The following is a 27,184-nucleotide window of genomic DNA, read 5'->3' as shown; positions in this document are numbered from 1 at the left end:
GGAGAAGAGAGATATCCATGGCATGGCTCGCATTCTTAACACATCTGTGTTTCTCGCGTCTCTGCCAACCTCGTCTTGTCACTTTAGCCACGGGACAAAGATATCTAAACTTAAATGAGACATCTGGGAATATATCTGGTAATCAACCACATATATTCTCAGTTTACCCAATCCAGGGAGTGTCTTTTGGTACCATGTGCCATTTCTAGTGTAACTTTGTTTTTTTTTCTCTCTCTTCCCCCTCCCCCCTGCTCTTCCTTCTTCCTTTGTTTCTTCTTACAGGTCATGGAGAAGGCGGATTATTTATTTTGGGGAAATACAAAGTTGATGATGATGATGATGATGATTATGATGTTTTTACCTTATGGGTCCACGGGCCCTATGGCGAATGGTCTCCAAAATCGCGTTTTATCTGGAATTTACGTTTTAGTTAGCGGTTTTGATTTGTTTCTTGATTTGCTTTCTAATATTGAAAAATGAAAATTTGATCTATATTCTATTTGACCTATATCTCTCCCTATGGATTAGACACCCAAATGTGGGCGTATCTGCCTAGAGCCCAACGAAAGGGGGGCTGAAATGTACATGCACCTCCATGCTGTCAATCTGCTGCCTGGAGCGGAATTTGGACACGTAAGAACCATGTGAGTCATAGCTGACAGTACATTACTTTGCCTGGGTGTGTAAGTGCCCAGGTAAATCCTGGAGTGGACCCGGGTTAAGTATGATATCAACGAGTAAGAGAGGATCAAATACATGCGGTGTGAGAGCTGACGAGTCTAGGCCCATTTGAAATGCACGGCAAGACGATCGACTACTCTTTTAGCCTGACGAAGTGCGTTGATTTGAGACCTATGCACCACACCATTTTCATACTAGATCGCACCCAATTACATTCCTACATAGGAAGAGCGGGAAACGTCATCTCGTTAAAAAAACGTTCACTATTGCTTGATGTACACCAGAGAGAGTTCAATAATAACACGAGGGCTAAGACCAGCTAACCCCACCAAAGATGCATCTTTTTATTGCGGGAGGAGTGGTTTCCATTCGATTGGCCCATCCGTAGAATCACCGAGAAGATCCTGAGTTACACTTTGTTGGTTTGGGCTGCTCTTCATAGAACCACGACCTTGATCATCAAGACCTAAGGGACGTGGGGCTGAATGAGAACTAAGAGAGGTCGGTTTTCGAGGGATGTCAGGGGGCGCTTTTCCAGAAGATGTCATACGCAGTGCCGGCGTGGCGTCCTGCTCATTCAAGCCTGTACCCCGTCGTGGAGGTGGCGGCGGCTTTCTGTCAATAGTACCTTGCCTCATCATTCTCGAGGTTGGGACCCATTCAGGCTCAGAGTCAGTGGAAAAAGGATTGGGTTTGCGGAGAACATTTGCAACTAGTCCTTCCTGAGGTGGTTGCAGGGTTGTTCTACCGGGTGCACCTGTAATTTAGTTAGTCACTGCCTTTTCCAGAGTTGAAAGGTTATTGGGTCAAAATACCATTATCTAGCCACCACCTGTTCCGTTCAGAGCTTGCTGGTGGTAGCCCAGGTGCAATAGATCCTTGCGGCATGGGTTCTTCTTCATCCTCCAGATCTAAAAGATTTATGGAATCCGAGAGAGAACCACGCTGTTTCTCTGAATAGAGCAGTCGTCTCAGCTTGTCTTTGAGATCTTGATCGACATGTTCAATTATGCCATCGAAGGAGGCCCACACAGGCTGGTGATCCGAGACCAAGAGTTTGGCCGAGTTGTAGTGGGTTTGACGAAGGTTTGGCCCTTTCCATAGAATTCGATCACACCATGCAGGAATGCGAGCTTTCTCACTATTGAATTTGTCAGAGACGCGCCTGAGTATAAATGTATCCGGAGCACTTACGATGTATCATAGGTTTCCGTCCCGATATCATACTTGTAGGTGGGAGCAAAGTTGATGGTTCCCTCGGAAAAGTACTGGAAGGCTCTTCCAGCAGTCATTTGGAGATTCAACTATCAATGTTGTCAGAACAGATACCAAGAACTAAGTAGTAGGAGTAAGGTTACCTGATCGTTCTCGTAGAGTCTCTGGAATTCCTGCTGCAAGACAAGATCTCTCACGATTTGATTTCCCAACCCAATACGGTAGTTGAAGTCTCCCAGCCAGATGATCACATCATGATCTGCAATAGATCGATTCTTTTGGAACCGCAAGCCCTGATCAATGGTCTCATAATCACGATTGCGCTCATCGTAGTTGGCAAATCCGGCTGCTAGATGTGCGGTCACCAAGCAGATGCTGGTATTGGAAAAGTCAAATCGAATCGCGCAGCCACCTTTGTTCCCGGCAATACCAGAAAGTCCGGTCTATTTTGTTGTTAGTGTTAATAGTGGAATTGAGAAATGGAAATAATAGAAAAGCCAGGTGGAGACTTGCCTTTTTGACCGCTCCTTCAACGTTCTTGATCTCCTTCAGTGCCTTGGACTTCACGAATATCATCAATGCAGCACCCACAAGCTGGCCAGTTCTCAACAAGACATATTTTCCAGTGCCATTCAGCTTTGTGTGTGTGTTTAAACATTCCTGTACGGCTTTCTCCCATACTTTCCGGGTGCTTGGATCAGTCGACATGATTTGTTGAGGACTCAGATCAACAATTTCCTGGAATGCAACGACGAACATCACAGGATCTTCAAGTGATTCAGTTGCATCGGGGAAAAGCCAAGGAGTAAGATCAGTGCCCGGGCCTTCATCCCGGCCGTTCACATTGAATGTGCCTGCCCAAACACGAATTTTCTTGGCAGAGGAGTACTCTGGCGCCCGGCGATTGAGTTCCTCGGTGACTAAATCATTCATAGGATCATAAAGATGAACCGGCAGTTGATTTGCTAACCGACCCAGCAAAAGATCAATCGTTCTCTGTCGGGCCTTGTCAGTGAAATTGTTGACATATAGTCGAGTCGCGCTTTTCCGCGCGTCAGCAAGCGCTCCGGCAAGCGACATTTTCCCATGCCTGGTAAACGAGGATTTCAAAGCTCCGGTGCCTGCATAGATCTTCGAGAGTGCATCACCATTATCTGCCCAAAGGGTAGAATGGCGCATTTGCAAATCTGTCCCGAGTCTTGCACTCTGGTGATCCAGGAAAGATTCCAATGCCATCGAACTGATAATGGTTTGGACAAGGTTCGTGCGGTCAAGACAGTCAAGACAATTTGTTCGGAAAACACCATCCTGTTGTAGAATAACTGAGGAAGCACTAAGTGCATCTTCCCTTTCATCGAGCGATGCATTGGGGCGAGCAGTATCCTCGGACAAGAAGTAAGCAAATCCATCCAGTGAACCGGCTAACTCATACTTGATCTGATTGCTTGCCTCATAACCAGCCGGACCGCGAGTCTCAGCAAGGAAGTCATATTCTGTCAGGCGCAAAAGACTATGATGTGCAGCTTTTCCAGGGTCCTCTTTCTTTCTCAAGGAACTTCCGGCAATGTGTTGCCGGTACCTAGCCGATAGCTCTGCCTCACCAGATCTGAGCTCGCTGAGGAGGTTTACCACATGTACAGCTCCATACTCCAACTCAAGTGCCTCAAAGTGTTGATTGAATGCATGTCGCGTTGCTTCGCTGGACCGAGTGATTTCGATTTTCTGCTGGCCTGGAATTAAACCCGGGGTTTGTTCCCAGAAAATTGGTACTGATCCCCGAACTTGGACGTAGGAGAATGCAATGCCAGGGGAAACCCAGAGAATCAACTCCGATTCAACGAAGTTGGCCACATGGCCATCATCGTCAATTCCTCGAGAATTGAACCTCGTTCCAGCACGACGAGAGGACTGTCGTGAGACAATCGTCAAAAGAGACGGGAAGTTTGTCCGTATTTGCGGCAGTACGGGAATATTTGCAGGGATTTTCAGCGTGCTGGCGAACCCTCGGATGACACATGTTAATAGCTGAGACGCATCTAGCTTGGCCTTATCTGCAGGGGGTAGATGACTGCGGAACAGAAGCAGAGGATTAATCATGTATGAGTTCCACAGCATATCCTGATCCAAAGAATCAATGTCAAATGCTGCTGATTTATCGGAGCTGAATTCAAAGTTAGCCTGATACTTGTAATTTTTATACATTGACTGAGCATACCGGTCTTGTAAACGGTCTGTGAGGTTGAAGTCAAGACTGTAGTAGAAACTTCCATCCCCGAGAAGCTTTTTCAGGGCGAGGAATGGATGGTCAGTGACTGCATCGCGACCATCCTGGTCCATTCTATCCTCTGAGGCAAACTGAGCCCCAGATTCATATTCTAGACCGTATTCATATTCGGCATGATTAAGACAGTCTGTAAATGGTTAGACAAAAGAACAAGCAGATACTCCAGATTCCGCTCACAGAAGTCTACCGAATCTATCCTGGAAACACTCTCGCCAGGTCTCACAGTAGCCGCCTGTGATGATGTGGTAACCACACATACAAACAGATCTTCGTTCAGCGTGACCAGCCCCAATGTACCATGGCCGGCGCCCAAAGGCCGATATGCCTTCAAGTCCGCCGAAACAACATCTAGGAACTCCACACGACAGCGTGCGGTAGATGAAGACTTAGCATTAGTTGCATTGTAATGAAAGATCAAAACATGATCTGACGTCACCAGCGCAATGGTTCGCTGAGGCTGATCGCGACAAAGAACCCGAAGATTGTACATAGTCTGGGAGTGAAAGGTAAATCCAAACGCCTGGTTTGATCATGAAAATAGGCTAAGTAATGAATAAGCGTAGAGGTGATGTATAGTTTAGATTTTGAAATGCCCCAATGCAGTGGTGGGGGAGGAGAGAAAGTACTTCTTTATCGGCGATGTTGAGAGAGCGGATGTGTTGGAGACCCAATTGGGAATCAAATGAGCAAGTCCAACAACGACTTATTTGCAAGAAAAGTGATGATTGGTTCTCTTCCCAGGGATCTATGATTCAAATAAAATGACCAAAAAGAAAAAAAGAAAGAAAGAATAAACAAAGAAGCCCAATGCAATATCAAGGCTCACGAGACATCAAGTTGATTACATGTTGTTGGTTCCTCGCGGGGGAAATCTTATCGCCCCGCTGACTCAGCATCCCTATCTTTGGATCCCGATTCAACTTTTTTTTTAATTTTTTTTGTTTCTCCAGCGACCATCTTCAAAAAAAAGTGTTTAGAAATTTGTTATACCCATAGGCCGCCATGGGTTTAGCCGCTCCCAAAAAGTATGCGGATTTATCTGCTCGGTCACTTTACGCTCCCTCGGCTAATGCATTCGCAGGAACACGAAGATCTCTCATGATCCCAATAACACCAAATGGGCCCGATCCACGTCGGGCTTTGGCCACAAAATCATGAGTGCCCAGGGCTGGACCCCAGGCGGTCGATTGGGAGCTCGGGATGCTGCGCATGCTGATCTATTGACTGCTGCCAGTCATTCTCATATCAAAGTCACGATTAAGGATGATAATCTGGGATTGGGCGCACGTTTAGCCCGAGAGAGCGAACCGACCGGACAAGATGCATTTAAGGGATTACTAGGTCGATTGAATGGAAAGTCAGAGGCGGAGTTACAAAAGGATGAGCGCAAATCGGTTGACGTGAAGTTGGCGCGATATGTTGCGCTGAAGTTTCCCGAGGTTCGCTTCGTTCGCGGTGGACTCCTTGCTCAAGAAAAACTCGAAGCGTTACCTGCGAAGCCCCAAGAAAAGAAGGAAAAGTCCAAATCTGCTGGAAACGATCAACAAGGCAAGGACGATGATGATTCCTTCAGCAATTCATCAACCTCGGCTCGGAAGTCCTCGAAGTCCAAATCCAAGTCAAAGTCCAAGTCCAAGTCGAAATCCAAGTCCAAGGCAAAGAAGTCTCACTCGCGCTCAGATGATGATAGCGATGAGGATTCTTCTTCAGAGTCTGAGTCTAAGAAGAAGTCCAAGAAGCGGAAGGCTGAGTCTGATGAATCCTCTCAACCAGTAGTGGCTCCCACTACTACCACAGTTATACGAGAGCACCGTCCATTAGGTCGTCAAGTCTTCCGAGGCCGTCATATTGCCCAGAAGAAACGAGCGCTCATGGATGATAAGTCCCTCAATGAGGTAGGTTATAGTTCTCTTCCACCGTATATCTTCATCACTAACACTTATTTGAAATAGATCTTCATGGTGAAAGCGGTGAATGTGAAAGCATAATTTACTTTCTTGAATTTCCCTTCTTCAAAAGTTGGAGAATGTCTGCATTATTTAGATACACATAAGGACCGGCGTTTTCGGGTGTTCTTTGGATGTCATTTAGCTCCAAAATGGAATTGACTTTATTCATGACTATAACTGCACTTGTGGAAATTTCAGCTCTAAATGGAAGAACATGTATATTTTGCCACCTGGTCCTAACTTTGGAAGTACATATGTACCTACATAGTGTAAATTCTGGTTCTACAGCCACTGGATTAGTCACATTTTCATCTTTCACGTGGAAATTCAAATGCATTACATAATCTAACCCATAACGTCATCCGTCCTGCCCAGGTGCTCCTGCTTGTACTTGAATCGCGGGGAGCTTTTTGAGGTTACCTTCTTCACCACCTGGGCATCCTGATTCGGATTTCACACAATGAATGGGGAGGTCCAGTCTGGTCGCAGATCTTGTTCTGGGAGAAATGAGAATCCAGGAAGGCGCCGGTACGCCATTAAAGTCTATCAGGAACATTTGAATGAATCAAACTGACAATCTTATCAGCATTCATTGGGCCCCATGGAATATCGGGCTGGAACGACGTCTACAGACATTTTTAGTCTTATGTCACACACTCACAATCGCCATCTTTGTGACTAGCTTTTTCTTCACTTGCGCAATCCCTTTATTTTGGCCACTTCTCCTTCCGTACCTGGTCTATATCTCCTTATTCTCTACAGCACCGACATCCGGCGAACTGAAAGGTCGAAGTAACTTCTTACGGTCACTTCCCATCTGGTCGATCTATGCATCTTATTTCCCTGCTCAACTCCATCGAGAAGAGCCACTACCACCAACCAAGAAATACATCTTCGGATATCATCCTCATGGCATCATTTCACATGGTGCTTTTGCTGCATTCGGAACCGAAGCTCTGGGATTCTCGAGACTGTTCCCTGGAATCACCAATACCCTATTGACCTTGGACTCGAACTTCCGCATTCCCTTCTATCGAGAATATGCACTTGCAATGGGTCTGGCTAGCGTCTCACGCGAATCATGTGAGAATCTCCTGACTAAGGGTGGAGCGGATAACGAGGGAATGGGACGAGCAATCACTATTGTCATCGGCGGAGCTCGGGAGTCTCTGAATGCGCAACCCCACAGTTTACGGCTTGTGTTGAAAAGACGAAAGGGCTTTATCAAATTAGCCATTCGTACCGGTGCGGACCTAGTTCCCGTGCTAGCCTTTGGCGAGAATGATCTGTACGAGCAGGTCCATTCAGACCAACACCCACTCATTCATAAGCTTCAAATGCTGATCAAGCGAACTATGGGATTTACGATCCCCTTGTTCCATGCACGTGGAGTGTTCAACTACGATGTTGGACTCATGCCATACCGCCGTCCATTGAATATCGTGGTTGGACGACCAATTCCGGTGATGCAGCAGCAAAACCGCGACAAGATCGATGACACATACATCGATGAACTTCATTCAAAATATGTTGAGGAACTACAGCGATTATGGGACCGGTGGAAGGATGTGTATGCTAAGAATAGAATGGGCGAACTGGAAATTACTGCGTGAGACGACTACGAATTCTTCATTCCGAGTCGGGGATGATCTATGTTCATATGGTGCGTGTTTTCTTTCCCACTCTTCCTGATCTTCTCCATTTCCAGGAGATAATTACAATACCACATTCAGCGTTCTATTTCTTAAATAACTCTAGGTAGCATCAATATCATACTGTATGTATTATCATCTGATGTGGTAGACTTATAAGACGGATAATTCCATTTCTAGAAACAAAGTAGCCAACTAAAACTAAAATTCACATGAAAAGTATACAGATAAAAGGGGTATCAGATCAACAGGAAGTGTCAGCAAAAAGTACAAGAATAAGGCAAAAGCGCCTAACATATTAACTTGGAGGGGAACTCGAGTTCACCGTAGAAGCAGACGCATTGGGATTCAACGCAGGAACCTCCGCCGAGAAGGATACACGACGAGCATCACTATCAGTCCGTTTGATACTACCCAGCGAACTTTTCTGATGATGATGATGATGGTGGTGATGATGACCACTGGCATTTTCAACTCGGCCTTGGATCATTTCATCCAGCATTCTGGATACTTCATCCATATTTCTTCTTCGGTCTTCGTCCTTTTCACTACCCTTTCCTGGTAAAGGAGGGGCCATTGGACTGAGGGGTTTCTCAAATACATGAGTATGGTTTGTTCCGAGTGGACTAGTAGCACCAGATGCTGTCGAGTCTTCTTTGCTCTTCAACTCTGGTGAATCACTCGTTACGGCGGCTAGGTCTCGGTGTCGTGCAGCGGAACGAAGGGCAGCAAGCATTCTATCTTTATCATCCAGTTGAATGCGTAGCTCATTAATCTCCATATCCTTCTCGCGAAGCATCGCCATCATGTCCGGCTGTGGGTGTTCTGAGATGGTCGAGCTGGTTGACTTGACTCCCACCGACATCCGAGAATGGCTTGACCGGCGCGCTTGGAGTAGTCGACGCTCAAGGGTTGAGATATAGCGATTTTTGTCACCTAGGTCGGCCTGTAACGCAGTGACCTGTCGCTGGAGGCTTGCTCTGCCATCACCAAATTCACCCATATCGTCTTCGTCTTCATTTCCGAACGGCCCACCCGAAAAATGCACGGAGGGATCGTTGCTATTGACCGATATGAAAGATATAGGTCTCATGGAGTGACCAGCACCCAGAGTTGATTGACTAGCGGATGACCGCAGCGAGCGAGTTCCATCTGTGGCAGACATTCTCGATAGACGACCAAATGCAGAGGAAAAACTATTGTGATTATTAACACCGGTGGATTTGGAGCTCAAGATCAAGCGATTGAGGTGTTCAATTCGTTCCTTGAGTGCAGTGCGGGCCAGCTGCATTTCCAAGACCTGCTCTTCATGACGAGCCTGTGCCTCCTTTTCAAACTGTTGCTCATCCCACTTGAGTTCTTTCTCTGCTTGAGCCTTCGCTTGACTATCAAGCTGGCCACGGAGAGCTTGAATCTCCATGCGGTAACGCTCCAATAGAACCCGGCTACCAGCGTCACCTCCACCAGCACCATAGGCTTCTTCGGCCTTCTTTGCGTGGCTAACAATGTTATTCTTCGCTCGTGCAGCGAACTTCAACGTATTCAGCGTTTCTCCGGAGTGTGCATTCACACCCGAGACCAGTTGAATCGTACAAAGGATACTGACGAGGGAATTTCCTGACAAAGCGCCCTGCAACAATCGGGTCAATTTGCTATCTCTGTACGGCAAATGCCGACCTTCTTTGTCCATTGGATTTCCCTGTTTATCCTTGGAATCAGAGAGCTTGGAAATGATGTTTCCTAATGTGAGAAGAGACTTGTTGATATGAGCTCCCTCAGTTCGACGCTCCTTGTCGTCAGCCGCTCGCTCGGAACCAGCCAGATCGATCAGACTCAAAGTCGAGACACGGACTCCTCCAGGCGCAATGCCAGAGCGCTTGTCTTGGGAATTTCCGCCTGCGGGCACTCGCTCTCGACTCTCGACGACAATTTGCACAACCGCATGACTTCGCGAACTACGCGCATTGAACTGCGTACTGCTGGTCCGTCGGGCGTGATCACCTCGTGCGATTACACGGAGCAGCTGCGTCGGACTTTGCACAATTTCCTCCTTGAGCGGGGTCGCATAGACTCCTCGTTTGCTATCTTCGCGCAATTTAATCTCCTCCTGAGGCGCAGCCGTACCATTGGCAGCCGCAGTTGAGGCGGAAAGCAGGTCATGAATCCTTTCGTTATAGATCTCCAAATAGCTAACGCGAAGGAGAAATTCTCGATGGGGGGTCTCTCGGATGAACGAGAAGATATCTGTAATGGCGAGCGGGATTACACCGGGAGATGTGGCTGTGCCTTGCATGGAGAAGGTTTTACCAGTTCCTGTCATACCATAAGCGAACACGGTTCCATGATAACCTTCCATGACTCGTCGAACCAGTCGCTTGGCAGCCGAGTCATACACCTTGGCGTTATTTTCATGAGCCGTGAATACATTATCTGCGTTACATATTTAGTCATCGTATGTAAAAGAAACATGGAAACTTTGGGGACCTAATTTAGACTCACCATAATAGTAATCACCTCCATCTTTTCCTCGATGTGAGATCAAACTCTGCCGTCCATCCACTCCCCATTCGCCATGGTTTCTTGCAGTCTCCCCCTGGTTTGGATCCGGCCGAACACGCACACTGACAAGAACATTGCCCTTGGTTTCCTTTGGTTTGGCTGATTTACCTCCCGGATCATCCGCATCCTCGAATGTTGTTGCACTTGTGGAACATGAACCCTGAGCAGACGAACTTCTGCTATGCGAAGGCGAGCCCTCTTGGTCGCGTGCATCCGCCAGTATTGACTTTCCATCTGCACTCCCGTTCAATAGCGATGGGGTTTTTGAACTTCGATAGCTGCTTGTGGTTCCGGTACTCAAGCGTGAGCCACGCTTGGGTTTGGTACTTGTTGTTGTTGTTGTTGTTGTTGTTGTTGTTGTTGTTGTTGGAGTGGCCGTGATACCGGATACAGACGATGCAGTCGAAGGACGACTTCCCGCTTTAGGCGGCTGTGGAAACGAGGCGATGCTGATTGTTCGGCGCAAGGTTTTTTCTGGGCTTCCCGGTATGCGTCCATTAGATGCGGACCGAATGGTAGTGAGATTGGATGTGGAGTTGGAAGTGGCCAAGGGCGATCGTGCCAGCGATGGCTTGGGACTTGATGGAGTGCGCAATTTTGAAAGCTGTTGGTATGGCGACGCGGCTCGGGGTGTTTCTGCTGGGGCAGGTGTGCTTTTTCTTGGTTTTGAATTAGGGAGAGGGGGTAATGCCCCGGTCGGGGGGTTGGTTTGCCGCGACGGCTGAGGCAGGGTGGTCATTGAAGCCATATCTCTTCACCCCCTTAGATTTGAAGGGGTCCGTGAGCGCACTAGGATTCAAGAGCCATACGGGAGTTGACGGGGATATAGTGGTAGAGATAGACCGGTTTGAGATTGGAAGACGGTGAATCCTAGACGGTCTGTCGCGTTTTTGACACTGGAGCCCACACTAATTAGCCGGGAGTTTCACCGTAAGAAAGAATTGTATGAAACAAGGAATGTATATATGTAAGTGCACATAGCATATATAGATCCAATATATTTCACATATATTGGAGGAGAACCTGATTCCATGTGTGGGAAAGAGGGGGGGGGGGGGGGGGATTAACGGGACGGCTTACGGGTCCAAACAAACATACGTTCTGAGATTGCGATGACAACTGACGCGTGGGGATTTGAAAACGACGTACAGCAGTCCAAAAGAAGTATTGCGAAACAAACTGAAAGGACCGGGAATTGATATCGATGGGGTGAAAAAAAGATAACTTGAAGAAGTAAGAAGGAGGAAGAGAAATTAAGTGGCTTGGAGTTTACTTAGTTCTCCCCCGCAAAAAAAAAAAGAAAGGACAAAAAAGGGCATTGTTACAGAGAGAATATTTCAACCTACATATAATATTCATGAATACTGTACACCTAGATACTTTCAAAGTGCAAATGTCATGAGAATCAGGTTTTTTGCTACCATTCTCCTTCAAGGGAATCACTCAAGTGCTGTCTAACTAACTCCTTTCACCCTAGTTATCTTCTAGGGCTATATAACTTTCCCTTTACCCCTGGATGATGTGATGGTATACTCCAAACTTCCCAAGCCTTTAGAAGTATCTATGTCACACCAGTGCAGGATCAGATCATCACAAGTGACAAGTGACAAGTGAAGTCTAAAGGGGTCGAGAACGAGGGGATAATCCCAGGGCTTAGACGCACGGAGGCAAGTAATATAAAGTACGGAGCACGGGAAACAGCTTATCTTGAGAATCAACAGGCATTGGAGGTCAAAGATCCAAAAAAAGGGGGCATCCGGAGTACATTACTGGATTCATAAGAACTCGAGAAGAGCTTTAAAATAGCGCCCCTCTTCTCAAGCTTAAACCAATGACTGATCATCAAGTGGAGAGAAAGTGGAAAGTAGCGGATCAAAAGAGAAGCCCCCAAAAAAAAGAGAACAAAAAATAGGGGTTAACAAATGAAGCTCATGGGTTGATTCTAGATGAAAGTAATTTCAGTATGACCAATTAGTGTATAGAGTGGAGATATGGTGGTTCGTTTCATGCCGTTTCATGAACCCTTCCAGCTTTGTCCGTGCCTAACGTCCGATGATCCCTATATAAAGAGGATCTTCAAGACCCACCGATCCCGGCCCCGAGCATTCATGTCTCAGTACGGAGTTGGGAGTAAGGAGTTGAGGTTGGAATGTGCGCATATTGGACAACATGACAGGTCTCGAGAATGTTCATGGAATAGTTTGTATAGTTTTGTAGATCTCACTGCTAATAAAGTGTAGGTAGACAGATGCCAGTGTCTATGAGTCCAAATGTCCTATATATCAATTAGTCATATGAAAGTACGTATACGGAGTAGAATATCAAACAATCATCCTCAACGATGTTGTAGATCTGGCAACAGAGAGATAAGGTGAGGCGATAATAACAAGGTTGGGCATACAACATGAATCATGATTGCTGCACTTGCATAATGCAAAGTGCCAAATAATGCAACTTGAAAGTACGACACGGAATACTCCGTCAAGTAAGGGAGTAACAAAAAAAAAAAAAGACGAGAATATATTAATTCAAGGTATCACACAATTATCATTATTTCATAGCCCCGAAATCTAATTGCCGAGCCGCATTCTTGAAAGGCCCATCATCATCACCGCCACGTCGACTCAAATCATCTCCCATCTTTTTGGTCCCCATCTTACGGGGTAGATCTTCATTCCGAGTTGGCTGGGGATCCATCGTCCACCAATTATGACAGAGGGCTTGATACGCTGTAGTTCGTTTCCGGGGATCAAGAGCACACATCGACATCAACAGATCAGCACCCACCGGACCCGCGGTAGGGAACTGGCGAAGGAAGAAATCCCGACCCTGTAAGGGTACCTGGTGTGCTGGATCAGTAGGGATGTAATTGGGTAATTGTGTAACCCCCGGCCAGTTTTCTTCCGCTGGGGTACCAAACGCGTCATTGATTTTGGAAATCTGATCAAGATCGGTGTTGCCAGCTACAAATGGTACTCGGAGAAGTAACTCCGCAAACACCATGCCCATGGACCACACATCCACAGCTCCGGAATACTGTCGGGCTCCGTAAAGCAACTCTGGTGGGCGATACCAGCGAGTGATCACTTGGTGGGTCATGTTGAGATATGGATCTGCGAAGGATCGGGCCAGACCAAAATCTGCCAGTTTGACCTCTCCATCCGAGGCAATCAACAAGTTGTTGGGCTTAATATCTCGGTGCAGCACGAAGTTCTCATGGCAAAACCATACTCCTCGAATGAGCATTCCCATCCAAGCCTTAATATCCGCTGCACCATATTGAATATCGCCGTCCTTGATCAGCATCTCCAAGTCACCGCGAGGAAGAAACTCCAACACCAGGTTCAAGTTCTGATCCTTGGAAGAGAACACATCATGCAGGGCAATGACATTGGGATGTGATAATTCTTGAAGATATTTTACTTCTCGAATCGCGTCCATAGTCAATCCATCTTTGTATTCCGCATTGACCTTGATCTTTTTGATAGCAACGAAGGATGATGGGTCCTCGCGTAGATGTCCCAGGTATACCACAGCATATGTACCTTCACCAAGCTTTTTATCTAAGATACTGTCAGTATACCCGTAGTTCAGCTTTTAGAAGATCCCGAGAATCAAGCTACCTTTCACGTATCTTTGTCGGACGTCAGCATTGAGCTGCTCCGTAAGTTCTTGACCGGAGTTCAATATGGGTGTCGAGGACGTCGCCTGAGTTGCTGCACCAAGACCATTCTGAGCTGCAGCTGCCCTTAGCCTCAAAGAATTTGGTGAAGCCACTGTCATCGAGGGCGACCGAGAGGTAAATGGTGAGCCCGCCATGATGGAGGCGGGGAATGCGGAGGATTTATGTGGTGGGTATTTCGAAGACAAAGGATAACAGGGAGTGTTAAAAATGATCTAAACAGCAATGAAGCTGTTTTAGTAAAAAAAAAAAATCAAGTATTCATCTTCAATCTTGAAAGTCAAATGCAATCCAAGACAAATGAAAGATTAGAGGTGAATTGAAACCTTGCAAGGACTCATTCACTGTAGAATACCCTCGGAGTATCGTTGATCCCGTGACCGCCCGAAATTTCTCTGGGACAACATCAGAAGAGTTGCAATCCGCGGGTTAATTAGTCCACTTCCCCTTGGCCATCTAACCTACCAGGCCTCAATCTAAATCCTTTTCTTTGTTATTCCAGAAGAATAATACCTCAATTCCAGAACGGCCAGGTTTGAATCCTGGACCCCTGGACCAACAATCATGGCCATGCGCGCGCAACAGCTCCGCAACTTCCCATCGCGGCTTTTCCAAAGCGTCAGTCTCTCAAAGCAATGCACTCGACCATTGCACGGCAAGACTCCCCTCGCCGTTCCCTCGCCAACCCCATTCGTTCCCAATGTTCAGACCTTCCTCACATTGATCGGCCGGGAAATGTCGAAGCATGCCAGCAAGATCCCCACATGGGATTCACTTTTCACTCTGAGCTCCGACCAACTCCGAGAAGCGGGCGTTGAGCCCGCCCGCTCGCGAAGATACTTGATGCGGAAGCGCGAGAAGTTCCGTAGTGGATTGTACGGACCCGGCGGCGATCTGGAACAAGTGGTTGATGGAGTCGCTCAATTGCGAGTGGTGGAAATCCCATCAACACAGGAAGAAGGGTCGACATCTGCTACATCTTCTTCCGCTACTTTGACACCTGGTATGAAGAAGACCATTGTCAACATGCTGCCTGGTGTTACAGAATACACACACATCCCTTCTGCTCAGCTGAAGAAGTTCGCCCACATGAAGATCCACCGCGGGTCTAAGATCATGGGTCCTTTCCTTCAGCCCGTGAAGGGAAGCCATGGTACAGCTGCTACCATCTCAGTTCAAGAGGGTATGTGGGAGGATAAGCGAGGACAGAAGGTTGATGGTGGTGAACGACGCCGGGTGGAGGTTCGGGCCAAGAGACGGTTGGAGGAGAGGAGGAAAGCGTAAATGGGATAAGGGTGGAATGGCGTTTCTTGCATAGTATTTCTTGAGCCCTGACGGTCCCTAATGGCCCATGTGTTTCTATTATTTCCCTCTGTACTGTACTATACATCTATCCACATGATCTTTCAAGATCTCTTCATCTTTGTTCCCTTCAGGGTTGCTATGTATAAGCATGCTACGAAGCAAAGTGCGTGGGATTTTTTTTTAATAAGATGAATGGATATATTCTTCAAGCCATGCTATTATAAATAAATATGGTAACAATATCAACACAAACAAGGGTAACCTCTAGCCATGGGCAAGATGAATGGAATCAAAACAAAAAAAGGTAAAATAATGTACAATGGCAAGAGTCATTCAAGGACGTCAGGAGAAGGCGAAGCATGAGCAAGCTGAGCAGATTAAACATGACAGCTTTCTGCGGAGCCTCTACAACGTCAAAGAAGGGTCATTATGTGTAAAGATATAATCAGTGTCCAGTTTCAAGCGGCTTTCTCTCAATTGGAATGCTTTCCCTTTCTCGAGGTTGTAGTACACAAACTCATCTATTCTTTAGTTCCACGCTTCTCAAATTGCACGAAGGACTTGCCAAGGGGCTTGGAAAACAGTGACTAGAAATAAATCAGTATACTTGTACGAGTTTCAACAAAGTGGGGTTGAGTAAATCGCTTACCGAGTAATCAGTGTCAGGGATATCTTTGCGAGTAGGAGGGTTGGTGAATCGGAATTGGCGCACCAGCGCAGCCAAAATCGTTCCCAGCTGGACGTAAGCGAACTGCTCACCGATACAGCGGTGACGACCCGCTCCGAAAGGAAGGTAGGGGCTGTTAGTACCCTTGCTAACAAGACCATAACCGTAGTCGATCTGCTCCTCATCATCCTCGTCCTTGGCTGCAGCGGCATCCTCGTCCCAGCGGTGGGGGTTCCACTTCAAGGGTTCAGGGAAGTATTCTTCAGATCGGGCAGTGACACCAGGGGAGGACAGAACATTGTGGGTGGTGGGGATGACATAGGGAGTTCCCTCGACAGGCATGGGGTTCTTGACGGCACGGATGATGGAGTGAATAGGGGCGTGAATACGGAGAGTCTCCTTAATAACCTTGGAGTGGAGATCCAGCTTCTGAAGATTCTCGTAAGTGAGAGGAGGCAGATCCTCACCCAGAACGCGGATTTGTTCCTCGTACAGTTCATCCATGATTTCAGGGCAAGTAGCCATACGCAGAACAATCCAAGCAGCAGTAGAGGACGAAGAGTGTTGACCAGCCATTAAGAGAGCAATCATCATGTGAGCCACCTCGACATCAGGAATCGGGGTACCGTTCTTGTAAGTGCAAGACATGAGGTTCCAGACCATATCCTCCTCCTTCTCGCCACCAGACTCACGGCGCTCGCGGATAATGTCCATGTAGGTCTCGGCCATCTTCTTCTGAGCGGCATCACGCTTGCGGTTGTGAGGCAGAGGAGCCCAAGGCAGCATGAAGTTGATTGGCGCAAAACCCTTGTCCAGATCGTGGTACATCTCCGCAAAAGTCGAGTCGAAGCGAGCACGCACTTCCTTGCCTTGAAGCGAGCGGGAGGCAGTGTAGATGGTGATTTCGGAAATGATCTTACTAACATCAAACGTACCCTTGGAGGCCTGGAAAGCGGGGGAAGTCTTAACGAACTCATCGACTTCGGTGGTGATGAGGCGAACGTAAGACCGGAGGGCTTCAGAGGTAAGGCCGAATTTCACGAACTTCAAAACCAGTCAGTTCGGTTCCTTTGTTTTTTCAGTTCGGTTCCTTTGTTTTTCAATTGAAATTGAAACTTCTGCTCGCCTTACCTTCTTCTGTTCCATGAGCTTAGAGTTGGGGCAATCGTAGACAACATGGCGACCGAAGACCGGGGTGGTCAGTGGCGAATACACCTCCTCGGCGCAAACATCACGCAGCTTTCCATTCAGGATGAACTCGTTACCCTTAGTGCCCAGGTAGACAGTAGTCTTCTTTCCCAACAGAACGAAGGTGAAAATATCACCATACTAGGAGAAAATGTAAGTCAATGGCCATTTCATCGGATAGGAGTTGTTTCTTCTCCCCGATGGAGGCACTGAGGAACCCGGGAGTCACGAACCTTTGCGCGGCTAGCATGGAAGAACTTGTAAGGATCGATACCATAGCTAATGGTACTGCCGACAAAAGGAAACCAATGGAAGACGACGGGAGGCTCATGGGGGCTCTTGAAGAGCAACTGGCGCAAGACGTTGATGATCACGGAGAACGCGATAAAGGACAAGGCGCCCACCGAGACCAAGGTGTAGATGGATTGGGATGAGCAATGCTCACAGAAGGAGTCGATAAAACTAGAAAAGAGACCCATGATGCCGCAGTGAGACGAAAGAAAAGAAAAGAAAAGAAAGTCCACAAGTTGGACACGATAACGGGTAAAGGAACCTTGGAAGGGGGGGGTGAAGACAAAATAATAATCTCTGTTGTCATTCGATGAAGCGTAAAAGGAGACCCGCTTCTTGCCCCTGTGTCGACGCAGGACAGTCAGGAACCACACCTGGCATACTACATAGGTTAGTACACAGCAGATTCCCTTTTTTTTATTCTATATCTACTTCTTTTTATTTTGATATTATATTTCATAATTGGTTTATCCACCAATCCTAAGCTCTCCAATTCACTTCATATTTGAAAAAAAAGGGGGTAAATCATGCCATGCGGCAGTTTTCATCACGCCACGTCGGAGGCAACATCCGCTAGTACCTGACGATCGCACGATCTATGGTAGTATATAGAGTATAATGTAGTGGATGAAGTACGCCATGAAAATATATTATAGACTCGTGAATTTCAGTGGAATTGAAAAAAATATGAATTGTCCAGGACCCATTAGTCTCAACTATACATTAAGTATATCACCATTTTACCAAACCCACTCCCTGATCTTCCAGTACACCAACAGTACACCAACGAGGGACAATAAAAGATGCAGAATGAAAGAACACATAAGAATTTCATGCGGAACCAGGTTTATTTGGTTCGAGTTGGACGCTTTTCATCATATAAGGGGGCATCACCATGTTGCCCAAGGTTCACAAAGTCCCGAGAACCACTATTCTCACCGGGAGATTGCTCTTTATTCGCCTTGGCTGGTCGGTTATGAACTCGCTTGCCAGCATCGTTCTTGTGGACGAACTTAACAGGTTCACCACCACCTTCCACATGCTCACTGAACTGACCATCATTGACACTGCTGAGCAGGGTTCGTTCTCGTTCCATCTTGCGCTTGGAGAAATCCAATTTGCCTAGAGCACCCGTCAGACCATCAGTGCTATCTGTGACACTGGGATATTTCTGGGTCATCCAAGGGTGTTCGAGACACTCCTCCACTGTGATCCGCCGCTCAACATCCACAGTGAGCATTCGATCAATCAGATCCAGGGCTGGATCGCCCACGGAATCCCAGTAAGGTGAGGGGTAGTCAAATTTGCCCATCTTGATCTGCTGTGCCAATGTATATGGATAAGCCCGGGTATGCAACTCATCAGAGAAAGGTGGAAAGCCACAGAGGCAGATGTATAGAACCACTCCGAGAGACCAAACATCCACAGCCTTGGTATACCGTCGTCGACGGGTGTCCTGCAGGATTTCTGGAGCAACGTCTATCAAAAAAAAAAATCAGTTTCATCACTTTTAGTTTCACCATGTTAATCAACCTACAACTGGGTGTACCACACCTATTTAAAACACAAAGTTAGACTCAAGTAGCGTAGAGCAATATGATAAAAGGTTTCACTTACAAGCTTGTGGTGAAGGAATCCTCGCCGATGATCTTAGCGAGACCAAAATCACCCAACTTGACGGTCATTTTCTTGTCGGCAAGCAAAATATTCTCCGGCTTGATGTCTCGGTGTACAACTCCTCTCTCATGCTGGATTAAATCATCACGTTTAGTTTCATATTTGGTTCATCGCAAGCCTGGGGAGGGGGTATTTACCAAATATTTAAGCCCTTCTAAGAGCTGTCGGAACACATGACGGGTCTCAGACTCACTGAGCTTTTGCTTACTGACAATCAAATTGAACAGTTCACCTTCAGGTGCCAACTCCATCACCAAATAAGCCGCGTCTGGTTCATCAAAAGTGTCTTTCAAACAGAGCAAGTTGGGGTGGTTGATTCCCTTCAAGAGAGCAATTTCTTGCTGTAATGCAGTATCACCTTGAGACTTTTGCGAGTCACCCGGGCGTCTTTCAAACACCTTGGCTGCATATTGCTTACCTGTGGACCCCTCAACGCACAGATAGACCGCCGCGAAGTGGCCTTTGCCAAGCTGACGATGAAGCCGGTACTGCTGGCGGAAACCACTAATTTCTCGAGTCCGGGCGTAGCGAAAAACAAAGCGGGCCTCGTTGAGAATAGAAATCTCATCACCATCTTCCAGCTCTCGATTCTTGTTTCGTCCAACAAGGGCATCGTTCACAAAGGTGCCATTGCTGGAAAGGTCTTCTACCAAAGCAACGACATCGCCTTTCTTTTTCTCCTCAAATAAAAGGAAGTGCCTATTTGATATCGTAGGGCTATCGATCACCAAGTCTAAGTGGAAAACGTCAGTTGATGCCCTTCTTAAAAGCCAATGTTTTCCACCTACCACACTCAGGATGACGGCCGAATAGATATCCACCAGGTGCCTGTCCATTGCCGGGCTTGCAGGCCTTTGACTTGTCCTTGGCAGAATCGGCCCTATTTTCGCAACTATTACGCGTTTTCAAGACAAAAGTCTCATCCACTTTATCATCTAATGGGATCAGGTATCCCCAGACGCCCTCTTCGCTTTCATCTTCCACCTCATCGGCAAATGCTCGAGGTGGGTAGACAAACTGCGATAGAGCTTGTGTATCCCCTGGAGGCGACGATAACACCTGGGAGATTTCTGGCGGGGGAGACTGTTTGCGAGTTCGACTCGGGCTTTCTGGGGGAGTAACCGTTACTCCGTTGCGAATGTCCGTTGAATGAGCGTGAGTCATGGGGGTTGGTAGATATTCATGGTTGACTGGTGTTTCCACTGCTTGCTGCTGGCTTGATATCCGCTGAGATCGGCGTGGCTTTTTCAGGTCTTGTGAATCGGCATCCACGCTGAGCTAGAAGTGGAGAGCGACCAGGGTCAGTAAGGTACCATACTTAGAAAGAGGGAACCACGTACCCTGCCACGCTTGAGAGCACTTTTCTCTTTAGGCGCCATAGTTCTAGTTTTAACGCACACACCTCTCAACTGTATTCGCAGACCAATGAGCTGTGTTAGCTGAGTAGGCTTACTGTGACCGAAGCGCGGTTAGGAATGTAACTCGGCGTTTCCAGGGGATATTCTGATATTCCGTATTATTGTTTCGTGCTGATCGTATTGATAGATATGAGACGATGCAATGATAACTCAATATCTTGGAAGTGGGAGAGAAATGAAGCTTGAACGGAGGAGGAAGGAAGAAAGTTTTTTCTGTTTTGATCCCACAGCCAGGTACAATCGAGTCTTAATGGGGGAGGTTCTGGGGTTCTCCGCCCCGACATAGCCCACTTTGTTATATATGGAACTAACATCATACTGTAACACATCAGACTAAAATAGAAGGGATTGGACGGATTATAGATTGTGAATTAAAGAATAAAAATTATAAAAATTAAAGCTAACACTACTATGTAGTTATATATACAGAATACTTATGTTAATCTCCAATCTACAGGTACTTCTGGAATTGATTAAGGACTAAATTTTTTTTTTTAAAAAAAAAAAACAATGTGAAGTGTTTAGTTCAGAGATTTACACTCATACGCATAATAATATTTAATATAATATAACTTATACTAATAACTAGTCAGCTTATACCTTATACCCTTCTTTTATGCTTAACCCGTGGACGCGTATATCAACCTTTGGAATGTTAGGCGCGCCCGGGCGGTCAATCACGATAAGATGATCGGGTTCGGTCTTATCCGTCAATGATTTTTAATCGTGATTCTACAAACCCCCTTTGCGCCCTCTTTTTCTTTTAAATGCTCATTTGATCTGTACATCCAGTGGGCGGGTCGAGATCTTCCTGCGATGGTCTCGCCAAGTCTTTCTTGTAGAGCCTGCAGTTCCACCTGCAGCCTACAGACCCTTGTTCATAGCGGGTTTAGCTCAATCTCCGCTCATTCCACCCCATCTTTTCTTACATCCTTCCTTCGAAGACCTACATGGTCCTCAATTATTGCTCGAAATGCATTGAATCTTGAATCTCGCAAAGCTTTTCACTCCACCCCAACCCGGAATTCCAATTCTACTCCCTCTCGCATCTCCTATCGGGTTTCCGTGTCCTCATCCGGCAAAGGCCGCCGCTTCCACCCCCTCAAAAATGCATATGATTTCGATCCGAACCTGTCAGATGCGATAGGTGTATCCAAAGATAGGAACCCGGCGACTCGGCGACGAAGCCGTCCAGATAGTGGCGAGGATGCTTTTTTCGTGAGCCGTATCGGCACACACCGACAAGGCACACAAGCTACGGGAGACGCGGAGGCAGTCGCTTTTGCAGTCGCAGATGGTGTGGGTGGTTGGACCGAGTCCAGAGTGGACCCGGCTGACTTCTCGCATGGAATATGTGGCCATATGGCGAATGCAGCTTTGGCTTGGGACGAGTCTGCTGAAAAGCTGCGACCCAAGCAGCTCCTGCAGGCGGGGTATGATCAGGTAGCCGCTGATCCCAGCATAAAAGCTGGAGGAAGCACTGCATCTGTGGGTATTGCGCTACCGGATGGTCGCGTTGAGCTGGCAAACCTGGGTGATTCGGGTTCGGTCTTGCTCCGTCTCGCTGCCGTGCATCATTACTCTATCCCACAGACTCATGCCTTCAACACCCCATACCAGCTCAGCATTATCCCTCCACGCATGCGTGCCCAGGCCTCTGTATTCGGCGGTGCATACTTGGAAGACTTCCCCAGTGATGCGTCTGTCACCAACATTCAGATGCAGCATGGTGATGTGCTCATGCTTGCTACTGATGGTGTCTTCGACAACCTCAACAACCAAGATATTCTCAAGCTTGTTTCCAGTCGTATGATCCTGACTGGAGCTTGGACTGCTACTCCGGAGTATGGTATCGGGGTCTCAGACAGCCTTCGTGATCTCACCGTCCCGGGTGGACTAGCCTTCGCGTTTCCTCCCCCGCCAGGAGCGTCAAAGTCTCAAAGGGACATGAAGGAGCATGATAAGGAAGCTTCCAGTCTAGGAGCCAACCTGACTCTGCAATCTCTACTTGCAGCCTCCATTGCTGGCGAGGCCAAGATGGCCAGTGTTGATATGCGCCGGGATGGACCCTTCGCCAAAGAGGCTCAGCGTTATTACCCTGGTGACCACTACCGTGGTGGCAAGGTCGATGATATCTGTGCCCTTGTTGTCGTTGCCATAGACGAGAGCATCGTCTCAAGTGGTAGCTCTGAGTGATGACGTCCATTTCCTATGTTTTTTTGTCGTATGCTGAAGTCTTCGTGGGCTGGGAGGTAGAAATCACGCTTACATACTTCTTATCACTGCATTCGGGGGCGCTGCGGTTTTGTCATTTTGGGTGGCGGTGCCAGGTACATATACGTCTACTATATGTATGAACTGCTGGAACCGAACCATTCGTGCTTGATTCTGATACCTTTTATTAATTATTGATAGACTTCGCCGTGAGGCATTTGTAGATATCAGATCATTTGGATCTGTACATATTCAACCATGACCCATCTGGGCATTATCAACTTGAACATCTTCAACCTAAGTTGTCTGGGTCCCTTCTACATCTTCTATTCAATCTGTAAACACTCGTTTCATCTCATCGCTCCCCATATTCTCACCATAATCAAGCGCAGTTCCCCATGCACCCTTCAATCTCGGATTTGCCCCATGCCTCAATAACCACTTCACCCTTCCACCGCCCCAGCCATAACAGCATGATTAATAGCATAGACCGGAGTCATATGACAAGTCTCAATCCTCTGCTTGACATCTGCGCCAGCATTCACAAGATCATCCATTATGGGAATCATCCCGATATCAAATTCCTCACTAGGAGTGACTCTTCCAGTATGTGCATTGGAACCAGGCGGAAGAGCTCCGGCCGCAGAGTGTAACGGCGTCCCATTCGATACGCACGCACCCGCGTCTAGTAGCATCCGTACAGCTTCGATGCTTCCCTTCCTCGCAGCGAATTCTAGAGCAGCGCAGTAATTATCAAGACCAGCTTTCAGTGTTGGATCGGCAACTCTCCAGCCTACATTAGGATTTGCGCCATGGCATAGGAACCAGTCCAGAAGTGGGAGGTTCGTTACTATGGATAAACTTGGAAGGAGAAGGTCTTCTGCTTCCTCTACTTTATTAATATCCCAGCCATGCTGAATCAAGAGCTCGAAGAGAGGGATTTGAGAAGGGACTGGTGCGGAGAGAATATTCCTTGGTGTGGATCCTACGACTTGTGCACCATTCTCCAGGAGATATGCAGACGCATGGATGCGTCCGGCATTTAGTGTGATGAGTAGAGCCTTATAGAGTTTGATTGTAGAGAGATGATTCGATTTGATAACTGCTTGTATATCCGGAACTGATCCTGTTTGACAAGCTTTCTCGAGGGATATGATATATCCAGGCTTTTCGCCAGATAGCCAGTGCAAATTACTAGGCTCTTCAAGAGGCAGTTCGTACCATCGTGCACCCTTTAGTTCTCCTGGTCCCGGGGCTGTCCCCATCACACTGACAAGACTTGGCTGGCCCTGGGATCTGTCTTGTTGCTTGACTATCAATGTTTGCATTTGTTGCCCACGGGCTTTCATAATACGCTGTCACTGCCCGGGAAATATGGTATGATTATAGGGTAGTCGCTGCCACTGGGCTCTCATCATATTCTGTCTCTCTTCTGGTGACATTCTCTGCCAATGAGCTCCCATTAGTTGTTGTAGCTGCTCTGGTGAGATACTTTGATTATGGGATGGCTGGTGGGCTCCCATCATCTGATGTTGCTGTGTTGATGACATGGTGTGATCACAGGGTGACAACCTTGCAAATGATATTTATGTTTCAAGATCCATGAAATCAACGGCAAGAAGACTTGAGAGTGGAAGCCTAAGTCGAGGGGTCACATGACAGTTCAGATAGAAGGCTTGGACATATTGATACAACATACTAGTCACTGGCACATATACATTCATTTAGTAGTCTGAATAACAAATACTAGTAGAACCCGATGCTAATGTCCAGGAACTAAAATCCAAATGTTTACAAGTATGGTCCTTTAGCTAAATCCTACAAAAGAACTTGACCACTCAAGTGTTAGTGCTAAGATGAATCCTTTCTTTCTACACGGATTTAGTTAATATCTTGTAAATTCAAAAGAAAATAAGATCCTCATGTCTCCTGAGCAAAGTGAGCTGTAACTCCGATGCACAATGACCAGATCCGCTACAATGTACAGAGAATAGAAAAGGAAAATAATGAAAAAGAGACAGAGAAACAAATGGGGGATAAAAGAATTCCAACTAGAGAACATTTTTGGTCATTGACCGATATCGTAAAATGTAAAAGAAACACTGTAGCTGGACTATGCCAGCATCAATCCCGAGATCTGACTACTACATGGCGAGAATGGGTTATCAAGAGACAAGAAACTGTAGCAGCAGCGGGATAAAAAAACAAAGAGAAAAACATCCAGAAGAACAAATCAGAGACGTCACAAGCAGAAACGCCCAGACCCAACCTTGAAAACCCATGATAGAATAGAAAGAGAACAAGAAACAAACTTGCCATTGGCAATAGCAATAGCACATTTATTCCTTACTCGGATTTCTCTTCAGCGGGCTTCTCAGAATCAGCATCGGGCATGGGGGTATCATTAGTAGGCTTAATCTCCGAATCCTTTTCCTCCTCAGTCTCGACCTTAGGGGTCTCAGCTGACTCTTCCTTCTTGGAAGCACCGTTGGCAGCGGGCTTGTCGTCTTTGTCCTCCTTGTCGGTCGAAGCAGCGGGAGCATCGCTGTCCAAGACGCTCTTCCAGCTGGACAAGATAGCCATAGCACGCTGACGGAAATTGAACTCTTCATCACGGGGAATCGAGTTGAGCTTGATAATCATCTTCAGAACCTTGTTGATCTTGGTCGAGCGAATGATAGAAACCTCCAAATCGGCGTGCTTCTCCAACTTATCAAAGTAGGTGGCCATGACGTCCATCTCTTCCTCCTTGGGAGGCTGGTCGCGGGAAATGAAGCCCTTCTGAAGCTTGTGACGCAAGAACAAAACTGAGTAGCAAGTAAGCTCTAAGTGACATTTATAGGGGCCTATGCGTTGCAGGTTGACTTACTCTCTTTCTCCTTCTTTTTCTTCAACTCCTCAGGGTCGACCTGCTTTTCAGGCTCCTTGACCTCCGGGGTCTCCTCCTCATCGCTGGGCGCAGCTGCAGCCGCAGCCTTGCCCTTCTTTGGAGCAGCCTTCTTAGTCTTAGTGGCCGGGGTCTTCTTCTTTTCCTCAGCAGGAGCCTTCGGAGTGGTCAATTTAAGCTTGGTCGCGGTCTTAGGAGTCTTTGCAGGCTATAATAGATGGATTAGTTTCCGCGAATACCGAGATGTAACATGTTGCAGTGACTCACCTTCTCGGTCTCAGCGTCGGTCTCGACCTTCTTGCGCTTCTTGGTGGACTTGGGTGTCTTGGTTTCCTCGGCATCCTCCATTTCAACGTCGGTCTCAGCAACCTTGCTCTTTCGCTTGGTCTTCATAGCGGCCTTATCAGCCTTGGCCTTAGCCTTCTCTTCGACTTCGCGCTCAAGTTCCTGGCGCTCTTCCTCCAAAGCGGTTTCATGCTCTGCCAGGACCTTCTTAAAATGGGCGAGATCGTTACCCTCCGAAGCAACCTTGTAGGCGCCAATCAGCTGCTTGGTCTTGTTCTTCTCGGAGATGTTCTTGCAATCCTCCGGATCCAAGGGGGTCAGGTTGGTGTTAACAACCCAAGCACTAGGAAGTAAGTTAGCATAAATGTCAGTCAATGCGCAGAACAAATGCTAGATGAACAGAGCCGAAGTAACAGGAAACGGCCCGTAGACAGGAGAAGCTTACAATTCATTGGTCTCGAAAAACATGACAGGGAAGGTACGCTCATGGGCTCGTCGACCACCCTCAGCATAATCAGCGCGGTATGTACCATCCTGCTGCAGAGCAGTAACAGGGCGGGTGTCCAAAAGGGAGCTAGGTAGGATCTCCTCGTCGCAGATGATAGCGGGCCATGGCGCATAGCTGCGCAGACGTGCAAGGAACATGTCGCCAGGTTTCGCGTCAAGATGGGTGAGGCGGGTCTGTGACTTCTTGCGGTTCAACTTCTTATCGGCATAACCGGTGGAACGGCGACGGTCCTTGGAGGATTTCTTAGCCGAGGCAGGAGTTCCGTTGGGCTCATCAGCTTCAGTCTTAGCATCAGCTGAGTCTGGATGTTCCTCATCTTGGACCTTGGTCGCATCATCAGTGGTGTCAGGCTTCTCAGCCTGTGCTTCAACCTCGTTCTTGTCGACGGTCGTATTCGTGGTTTCTGGAGGAGGAACAGGTGAATCAGCGGACGTTGGTCGCACAAACACAGAGGTCGCAGGCAGGCGCTGCCCAATATAAACAGCTTCCACCAGGGGAATATGATTCATGTATAATAGGATATCAAATTTGAGCTTACCAGTAGGCTTCTCATCAGCAGTGGTGGGTTTGTCCAGCTCCATCTCAGCTGGCTTATCGGTTGCGGAGGTAGCCTCTGGCTGATCAACAGCCTCAGGCGCGGGGACAGGTTTCTCATCAGCCATAATGGCAGACAGTAATGGGTGGGGGTGAAAGATTGCAAAATAAGAAAAGGAGGGAGGTGT

At 47.3% G+C, this 27,184-nt stretch overlaps 11 protein-coding genes across 11 annotated transcripts; 4 read left to right on the top strand and 7 right to left on the bottom strand.

The window, feature by feature from the left end:
* Positions 1-1,025: 1,025 nt before the first annotated feature.
* Positions 1,026-4,670, bottom strand: N7483_004652 (SacI domain and endonuclease/exonuclease/phosphatase family protein; the record flags this gene model as incomplete). Its single annotated transcript, XM_057088089.1, has 6 exons — positions 1,026-1,438; positions 1,497-1,822; positions 1,876-1,985; positions 2,040-2,339; positions 2,419-4,307; positions 4,358-4,670. The coding sequence occupies 6 exons, from the start codon at positions 4,668-4,670 to the stop codon at positions 1,026-1,028; spliced, it is 3,351 nt and encodes a 1,116-aa protein (XP_056947918.1).
* A 512-nt stretch (positions 4,671-5,182) lies between these two features.
* pxr1 (telomerase inhibitor/ribosome biogenesis protein PXR1) lies at positions 5,183-6,168 on the top strand (the record flags this gene model as incomplete). Its single annotated transcript, XM_057088088.1, has 3 exons — positions 5,183-5,205; positions 5,262-6,075; positions 6,133-6,168. 3 exons carry the CDS (start codon positions 5,183-5,185, stop codon positions 6,166-6,168), a joined length of 873 nt encoding a protein of 290 aa, XP_056947917.1.
* A 421-nt stretch (positions 6,169-6,589) lies between these two features.
* Positions 6,590-7,742, top strand: N7483_004650 (uncharacterized protein; the record flags this gene model as incomplete). The annotated part of the gene is made up of 2 exons (XM_057088087.1): positions 6,590-6,657; positions 6,716-7,742. 2 exons carry the CDS (start codon positions 6,590-6,592, stop codon positions 7,740-7,742), a joined length of 1,095 nt encoding a protein of 364 aa, XP_056947916.1.
* A 337-nt stretch (positions 7,743-8,079) lies between these two features.
* N7483_004649 (putative kinesin family protein (KipA)) lies at positions 8,080-11,088 on the bottom strand (the record flags this gene model as incomplete). The annotated part of the gene is made up of 2 exons (XM_057088086.1): positions 8,080-10,211; positions 10,281-11,088. The coding sequence occupies 2 exons, from the start codon at positions 11,086-11,088 to the stop codon at positions 8,080-8,082; spliced, it is 2,940 nt and encodes a 979-aa protein (XP_056947915.1).
* Positions 11,089-12,890: 1,802 nt separating this feature from the next.
* On the bottom strand, positions 12,891-14,159 carry kin28 (TFIIH complex serine/threonine-protein kinase subunit KIN28; the record flags this gene model as incomplete). Its single annotated transcript, XM_057088085.1, has 2 exons — positions 12,891-13,903; positions 13,964-14,159. 2 exons carry the CDS (start codon positions 14,157-14,159, stop codon positions 12,891-12,893), a joined length of 1,209 nt encoding a protein of 402 aa, XP_056947914.1.
* Positions 14,160-14,586: 427 nt separating this feature from the next.
* On the top strand, positions 14,587-15,306 carry N7483_004647 (mitochondrial 37S ribosomal protein mS41; the record flags this gene model as incomplete). Its single annotated transcript, XM_057088084.1, has 1 exon — positions 14,587-15,306. One exon carries the CDS (start codon positions 14,587-14,589, stop codon positions 15,304-15,306), a length of 720 nt encoding a protein of 239 aa, XP_056947913.1.
* A 619-nt stretch (positions 15,307-15,925) lies between these two features.
* Positions 15,926-17,661, bottom strand: N7483_004646 (cytochrome P450; the record flags this gene model as incomplete). The annotated part of the gene is made up of 3 exons (XM_057088083.1): positions 15,926-17,038; positions 17,126-17,323; positions 17,416-17,661. The coding sequence occupies 3 exons, from the start codon at positions 17,659-17,661 to the stop codon at positions 15,926-15,928; spliced, it is 1,557 nt and encodes a 518-aa protein (XP_056947912.1).
* Positions 17,662-18,320: 659 nt separating this feature from the next.
* N7483_004645 (uncharacterized protein) lies at positions 18,321-20,529 on the bottom strand (the record flags this gene model as incomplete). The annotated part of the gene is made up of 6 exons (XM_057088082.1): positions 18,321-18,952; positions 19,011-19,027; positions 19,091-19,221; positions 19,288-19,883; positions 19,939-20,428; positions 20,491-20,529. The coding sequence occupies 6 exons, from the start codon at positions 20,527-20,529 to the stop codon at positions 18,321-18,323; spliced, it is 1,905 nt and encodes a 634-aa protein (XP_056947911.1).
* Positions 20,530-21,384: 855 nt separating this feature from the next.
* On the top strand, positions 21,385-22,764 carry ppmA (type 2C protein phosphatase PTC7; the record flags this gene model as incomplete). Its single annotated transcript, XM_057088081.1, has 1 exon — positions 21,385-22,764. The coding sequence occupies one exon, from the start codon at positions 21,385-21,387 to the stop codon at positions 22,762-22,764; it is 1,380 nt and encodes a 459-aa protein (XP_056947910.1).
* A 461-nt stretch (positions 22,765-23,225) lies between these two features.
* N7483_004643 (uncharacterized protein) lies at positions 23,226-24,131 on the bottom strand (the record flags this gene model as incomplete). The annotated part of the gene is made up of 1 exon (XM_057088080.1): positions 23,226-24,131. One exon carries the CDS (start codon positions 24,129-24,131, stop codon positions 23,226-23,228), a length of 906 nt encoding a protein of 301 aa, XP_056947909.1.
* Positions 24,132-25,128: 997 nt separating this feature from the next.
* Positions 25,129-27,124, bottom strand: N7483_004642 (uncharacterized protein; the record flags this gene model as incomplete). The annotated part of the gene is made up of 4 exons (XM_057088079.1): positions 25,129-25,607; positions 25,652-25,877; positions 25,937-26,297; positions 26,400-27,124. The coding sequence occupies 4 exons, from the start codon at positions 27,122-27,124 to the stop codon at positions 25,129-25,131; spliced, it is 1,791 nt and encodes a 596-aa protein (XP_056947908.1).
* Positions 27,125-27,184: the final 60 nt, after the last annotated feature.

This window comes from Penicillium malachiteum (assembly GCF_028827825.1).
Source record: "Penicillium malachiteum strain IBT 17515 chromosome Unknown utg000002l:1.0-8849297.0:1.0-8852440.0, whole genome shotgun sequence".
Taxonomy (NCBI): Eukaryota; Fungi; Ascomycota; class Eurotiomycetes; order Eurotiales; family Aspergillaceae; genus Penicillium; species Penicillium malachiteum.
This window is presented reverse-complemented; position numbering and strand designations above follow the sequence as displayed.